Source organism: Harpia harpyja, chromosome 2, assembly GCF_026419915.1.
Source record: "Harpia harpyja isolate bHarHar1 chromosome 2, bHarHar1 primary haplotype, whole genome shotgun sequence".
NCBI classification, from domain to species: Eukaryota; Metazoa; Chordata; class Aves; order Accipitriformes; family Accipitridae; genus Harpia; species Harpia harpyja.
Window position 1 is genome coordinate 3,376,573 of NC_068941.1, and position 7,137 is coordinate 3,383,709.

General features: G+C 43.9%; 1 protein-coding gene across 3 annotated transcripts in view; it reads left to right on the forward strand.

Annotated features, from left to right (window-relative positions):
- Nucleotides 1-7,014, forward strand: part of WRN (WRN RecQ like helicase) — a 47,857-nt gene extending 40,843 nt beyond the window's left edge. Inside the window, exons 32-36 of one of the 3 annotated variants that reach the window (XM_052812939.1) lie at nucleotides 1,447-1,609; nucleotides 2,687-2,901; nucleotides 4,355-4,426; nucleotides 4,973-5,137; nucleotides 6,756-7,014. In XM_052812939.1, coding sequence (XP_052668899.1) covers nucleotides 1,447-1,609; nucleotides 2,687-2,901; nucleotides 4,355-4,426; nucleotides 4,973-5,137; nucleotides 6,756-6,878 — 738 coding nt within the window. In that variant the 3' untranslated portion in view covers nucleotides 6,879-7,014. The remainder of the gene's footprint in view (nucleotides 1-1,446; nucleotides 1,610-2,686; nucleotides 2,902-4,354; nucleotides 4,427-4,972; nucleotides 5,138-6,755) is intronic. The other 2 variants (XM_052812943.1, XM_052812952.1) reach the window with 2 other exon arrangements.
- Nucleotides 7,015-7,137: the final 123 nt, after the last annotated feature.

The window sequence follows — 7,137 nt, forward strand, 5'->3', positions numbered from 1 at the left end:
AGTTCTGCCTGTTTCTGTATTTTTCTTTTTTCACAGTAGTAAGGGCTTATAGGAAAAACTTCCCGATCCAGTAGCCTGCTGGAAAGGACACCAAGCCTGGGGCTATATATAGGCATATCTTTAAGGTTAAAAACCATTGGGATAAATTTCACTAACTCTGTTCTTGGTTTCGGTAGCAAATACCTATTCCTTTGCCTATGACATATCCGTGTGTAAGACTTGCATCTCAAGAAACAAAGCTCGTGGGGAGATTCAACGTAAAACTGAAGTCTAAGTACGAAGTATTATCGTGGCTTTCCAGTTCAGATTTTGGAAAGCTGTGTTTCCTGTTACGAACAAAAGTTGAGGACGAGTTACCTGTCACACCTAAGCTGTTGAAGTGCTACAGGGCATGTGGCTTAAACTGGCATCACGCCATGTGGCCTGTGAAGATGAGCCTCGTGAGCTGCTTTGATATAGTTTTATTTACTGCTTTTTAATTCTGCAGTAGGAAACTGAAGCTGCTTTGAGTTTTGCTTCGCCCCTCCCAAGAGTATGGGTAAACCTTGTCAGATAGTCCCTAACTTAAAGGGGTACCTTACATAAGGACTAATTAACAAGAAACGGTTGTATAATTATTAGTGGGTAACTTGATGCTCTGTATCCACTAATCCTGATGATTATATGCACAGTATGTGTATTGTCTGAGGAGAAATCGGTAGAAGCTTGAAACCTGTTCTTTTGAGGAAGACAAATAACCAGTTCGAAATCTCTCCTTGAAAAGTACAAGTTTGGGTAGATGAAGTTTGAGATGTTTTCCTTCAAGGCAAATGTTTTAGGAGCAGAATTCATCTAATAGAGGTGAAAATGAGGGGGAAATTGTTTTGGCATTGTTATCCATGGTCTGCATAGATGCTATGAATCAGATGGGCCACTGGAAGGTCAGGTGCCTCACAGCTACTTAGCAGGAGATATCTGAAGCTTTGACACAGAAATCTTATGAAGTGGGAGCTGGGTTGATAACTCAGACTTAACTGTAAGGCGAGAGCATCCGTTTCCGTTGTGGTAGAAATGGCTGGGATTCAGCTCCCGCAGGGTGGAAAGAGGGTGGTAGTGCATGTTGTGACGCAAGGGACGTGAGCTATAAGCAGGCTGTAGTGAGCCTTTGAGGTGGCCGCACAGCACCCTTCCTGTGTAGAATCTCTCTTCATCTGAAGTAAGTTCAAGTTGAGATGTTGCACTCGAGCTGAGAAGCAGTAGCCTCAAGAGAAAAATGCTCTTTACAAGCTGGAAAAGAAATGAGATAAATACTCGGAGTAACGAAGTGTTTTGAGGAGCTTTGTTGCACTGCTGTGTGCTATTATGCCCTGACTGCTTTTTGGGAATTGGAGTTTGCCAGGTTTTGAGCTTTCAGTTGTATTTCAGACACTTCTGCCATCTCAATTCCTTCTGCCTTTGTTTCCCTAGAGGACTATAAGTGAGAGCAGATCTCTGCGTCTTTCCGAGATTGGCACTCACCTGTTCCAGGCGATGAAAGCTGGCTACCCTGTCAACCTGGAGCGAGCAGGTTTGACTCCCGAAGTTCAACAGATAATTTCTGATGTTATCCGTAATCCTCCCATTAACTCGGGTGAGCATCGCAGCCCTTACCTGAAGCTTCTCATGACAGTGGCATACAGGTGAAGGGAATGAAAACCTGACAGATCAGCTGCTTTTTTTAGGTAGAACCCATCATTTCTGGAAGGCCTGTGGCTGTGGCAAGGCAGAGCATGCAAATGCCAGTATCATTGCTCTCCTTTCAAGGTTATGTTGTAAAGGAGGCAATTGTGATTCATTAAAGAACAAAAGACGGTAGCCCTTTACAAATCCTGTCACTCAATTGTTGGGTTGTTGAAAAGATTCAGGCATCATTCTTAATTGTAAAAAACCATCAGCCTGACAAAAGTCTTCCTGTAAATATTGGCATCCACAGAAAATAAGCTGAATAAGAGCTGTAGGACTTCCCCAGTGCAACTTCTCTGCAAGATACTTTTTTTTATGAGGAGGAGGCCGAGAAGTGCAGGAAAAGTAGTTGTTCCTCTTAACACTGTCATTTGGTGCCATGGGCTAGTTCAGAGGCTGAAGATAACGATGTACAGACTTGTGGTTCTGAGACAGAGTGACTTAAAAGTTCAGTTTTGCCCTAGTAGTTTAATTTCTTAGGTTGGCAGAGTTTCCTGACTTGCTAGCTTCGTTAGTTTTGTCCTATTGTGGATTAATGCATCTTTTCAGCAGCGGTTACATGCTCAAACAGACTCTCAGATTGCTTGCTTAAATTTAGTGCCACACTGGAATGAAGAACTGGCATGGCACTATATTTAAGAAAGCATAGAGGCTTTTCAGCCTGAGCTAAAAATAGCCTTCCTCTCAAGAGAAAATGTTTGATAGGACACGCGAGTTAGAGGCAGGCGATTCTGATGTTTTAGATTAAATTTGAGGACAGTAAGCTTGTGTGAGCACAAATGAGGTGGGGATTTATCCCATGAGCTCATGATCTGTTTTCTTATGAGTCAAACCCACATGTTGTTTTATTTTTTGTCTTTTCCATGCCTTAATCTATCCTATGCTTTAATGAGGGACAACTGATGTGTTTTACAACATAAGAAAGCTGAGTAAGGGCCAAGAGGATTAAAAAAACAATTAATATTGTATTTATATTTTTTCCAAGACACCACCAAAATTCAAGTAATTAGAAAACTTGTTCCTGCAAATATTGAACTGTATCTCATCAGGATGACTATTGCATTATTGGAGAAAGAGGATAGAAAGAAGTCTCAGGATGGCTCAGGTGTCAAAAGGATGTTGGTGTGGTCAGAAGGGCAGCAGGAAAAAACAGGAGCAGATCGAGCAAGCAGGGAGGATGCCTTGTGGAGTAAAACAAAGGTTAGTAAAAGAAGGTATAAAACTGGTTTTGTGAAAAGTGTGTTTCCTCTTTGTAGGAGCAGACTAAAAGCCCTTTTATGTTGTTGCTGTTTCCAGTAGCGCTTAGTGTCTCATCTTCACAATCCATCTTTCCCTCAGCTTTGAGTACAACTGCCTCCCTCTCCTCCGAGACCAATGCTCAGAGCCGAACCAGAGGGTTCCCCTTGCAACGTATTGACCTGGGAAGGGGGCTGCCCGGCTGTGATCTGTTAAACGTGTCACTGGAGTTGATTTGTTCCCATGTGGGACTGTCAGCTCATCTCTACCACAGCAAGTCCTGGACATGCAGCCCAGGAAGATCAGGCACGTGATGGTCTACCACTGTAGACCATCACAACTGCAGCCTAATAGTGGCCTCAGAGAGGAGGGATGAACACCACCTGCTGTTGTCCAGCCCTTCAGGATGTGGATGCCAAAGGTCCCCTATAAAATCCCAGATTTACAGTAGCTGGGGCAGTGGAGGAAAAAGCTGAAATTCCAAGTTCTCCTCAGTATGAAAACATTTGGCAAGCTGGATCCTTCATAGCCACAAAGTCCATGTTCTGCCCTTGGCTTGCTTCTGTGCATTTGGTACCTGATCTCCAACCCCACGTGGGAAAAGTGATTCTCTTACCATGCAGAAAGGTCTAAGACAGCAGAAAAGTTGAGTGTGAAAGAGCTAGAGGCAATGCCTGCCAGAAATGTCTCACAGTCTTCCATGGGTTCCTCTGTTGCTGCAAACTGCTGGGCGTAGATGAGAAGTGTCACACCATAAGTCTGACTGACTGGGGAGAAATCTCAGAAAATAAGGAGCTCTTTGTTGGTGTTTGAGAAAGGCCAGGCTAGTCTTCTGAGCCCTCGGCTGGCCTCTCGGTGTCTCCCAAGTCCCAGTTCAGCACCCTGTACAAAAGGCCACCCTGCACTGAGTGGCTTCTCGTGGGAATGGTAAAAAGAAATTCCAAACTCTAAATCCTTTTGCTGCCTGTGCTAGGATTTCATGTCTGTTCCTTACAGGGTTTGGGGTTTATTTCTTGAACTCTGGCTCAAACAATTTTTCAGGCCTTGCCATTTTGTCAAATTGATTTTCTTGCATCCCCGAGCGCTGTTTTGTTTCTACCACATCTGTGTCTGAGCCTTCTTTTTCCTGAAGTTGACCTCCTGGCAGTCCAATTGTGTGAGCTCTAATTACACTTTTTTTTTTTTCTGCTACTGTTAGCTGCTGGAGCTAATAACAGGAATGACATGCTATTAGAAATCAAATAAATATTATACAAATGAGTAGACTGCAAATCCAAAAGCTAATCCAAATAGTCATCATTTACTTCTCCTTCAGAAGATATCCTGTTTCTAATAATTCCCTGTAGCAAACAGGTTTTAAATCTGCTAATGAATGTTCCTGGATTTTAACAACCTTACATTACTGCTGCTTTTACAGGGTAATTTGATCAATCCGACATTGAAGGAAGGAGCAGAGAAAACCCATCTGCAAGCAGTGCCTTCGGCTTCGGTAAACAGATGTTCTTACTGTAATAAAGCATGAGGTAGACTTGCCATTAGCGATGCTCTCATTAACAGAGATGTGTAGTTGATCCAAAAATCTCAGCTTGGCTGCTCCCACTTATGACCAGCAGGCATTATATAGAAATTAGAAGTTAATATCTCTGTGCCCACTGTGCCACTTCTAACTGACACCTTTGCTGTAAAAATGCATTTGAAAACAAAGCACTTTCCAGTCAGAAGCAGGTATTTCAAGTTCTCAGAGCTATGGGGATGGAGGAAGTGTTCTTCTGCACTACAAAAAGAAAAAAGCCCAAGTACAAGTTCCAGTTCCCTTGTGTTTGAAGTGGATGCACTTCACTTGCTCAAATTTTCTTGTGGTGAAATGGATAAGGAATAGCTAGTGATCTCATTAAGCAGAGGTTTTGGAACTCTGTTTATAATTACAGAATCATTTACTTAAAAAAAAACAAAACCAAACTCCTCCAAAACACAGCCTTTGCATTCAGTCTAGTTTGTCCAGACTTAAGCTTTAATGCTGTGATACATATAACAGTTGGCTTCCTTACTGTCATATGGAAAGGCTGTACAGAGCGTGGATGACAGCCAGCCAGGTAGCGGAGCGGCAGCAGGCCACCTGAAGCCCATCACGCTGGCCTCCTGGAATCAGCCTGCCCTCAATCCCGATGAGGAGGAACTGTTTGCTGACTCTCAGCCAAAGGTGAGACTGCCTGTAGCTCTGTGCCAGGAGCAGAGCCCAGACCTGGTGATTTGGGTGTCAATCTTTAACAAACCAAAATCCTAGTTTCTGTCTGGGTTCTTTACTGTGCCTGAAACCTTGGCCTGGATTGCCAGTCAACTTCTCTTGTTAATATCCCTGATACAGTGACAGCATGCTGCTTTTACTGCCCTTGCTATGCCCGAATATACCTCTCTCAGAGTATCAGCCTGCGACAGAAATTTTTTTCCCCAGTACATCTTGTCAGCCATCTAGTGGCAGATGCTTCCAGCACTTTAAGAGGACATTTGGCTCCCTTTCTTCTTTCAGGTATAGGTTGTGTGAGATAGCATGCTGATCATTTTAAGGATTTTTGCACTGGTGCTTACATAAACACAAGTTGTATGAGCGTACATACGGTCTTTTTTCTAAAGGGAGCTTGTGTGGCTCTGACCAGCACTACTTGCTGTACAACTCGCTTCAGTTTGAAGCTGGTTATTGATGTGAGTGTAAAACATGATGCAGACAAATCATTATTCATGGTCTGGTCAGCGTTAGGTAGGTATAACTCCTAAATAGCACAGCAGCTATCTTATTTGAAATACTAAACATGTTATAACATCTTTTTTGATTGTGGGTGATGGCTTCAGAGAGCTTCCACAACCTGAGTTCCAAGTAAAGCCCCTTTGTTGTGACACGGGAACAAAGCATGATCAGTGTCCTGGTCTCTGCATCCTTCCTGCTTCACCCCAGCTTGGGCTGGGAGTCCTGGTGTGGTGCGCACACCTCTTGATGCACGCACTGGAGCAGCCTCTCTCCTGGCTGTAGATCGGTCTGCCTGATGTCTTTCCCAAAGGCAGCTCGCCAGCAGTCTTGTTCATCTTCAGATGAACGTTTCAACAGAGATTGGTCTTCCATTATTTAAAAACTGGTGGCTGAAGGATGAGCAGAAACCCATTTATCTCCTAGTTCTAAACTCTTACAGGAATTCAGGGCTTTGTGTTGCCATAGTATCTCTTCCCAGCACAGTGCAAGAGATGCACCCAGCAGTCATGGAGAGTGCCCTATGTTCAGACTCTCCTTGGGGGACGTAAGCCTTGCTTGAGTCCAGCAGAAGAAAAGGTGCCTTGCACAGCTGGTGGCAGGCACACAGTGCTGCATTTGTGCGTTTCGGTCCTGCTTTCTCAAGTAGTAATTGGGGAAGGTAGCTAGTACTGCTGATGTTATCTATTTGGGGTGTCCACTTTCATCCCCTGCCAGGGGGGTGCATTCTTTCACAAGTCACACTGAGGAGCTGCATTTCTTGACCTGATGGTTGGGGATGGGGGGGTAGGTTAAAGGTAATTCCTGAAGGTCAGCGTAACACTTAAGAGATGTGCCAGCATACTTTGTTGTTTCAGGTCAAATGTTTCCCAGCCTTGGTTGTTCCCCACAGCTATAGCTTAATTTTTAGTCTCTCAATTACTTGAACAAGGTCTTGCACTTAAGGGAGACATAAGCCTTCCACTGATGATGTAGACAGTTCCTGTCTCCTGCTGCACATGATGTTGGGGAGTAGAGCTGTGTAAATTAGTCAGCTTGTAAATGCTTGCCTTTTTCCACGTTTTTTTTCTTCTTCCAGAGCTCGCGTCCCCCTTGTAAGAGGAAGGTGCCGGAATGGTTTGGAACCTCAGTGGTGACTGTTCTACCCGTAACCCAGACGAAGAAATCGAAAGCAGAGACCAGAAAAGGGATTTTTAGTTGAACATAAAAATGAAGATTTTTTCTTTTTTTAACCTTCCCTCCCCTCTACAAAGAGTATTTTTTGTACAGAGTGCTCCTTCGCTGCTGTAATTTGCCTGCTTCTGCTTTACTCTTCATTCCTCCAGCTCACTCTTGTCTCCCTTCCGTGAGGCGACAGCGACTCGGCCCTGCCACCCCGTCTATACTTTTTCACTGTACAAAATGTAGTATTAAAAAAAAAAAAAAAGAAACCACATGAACACCTCGCCCCCTCTCGGTGT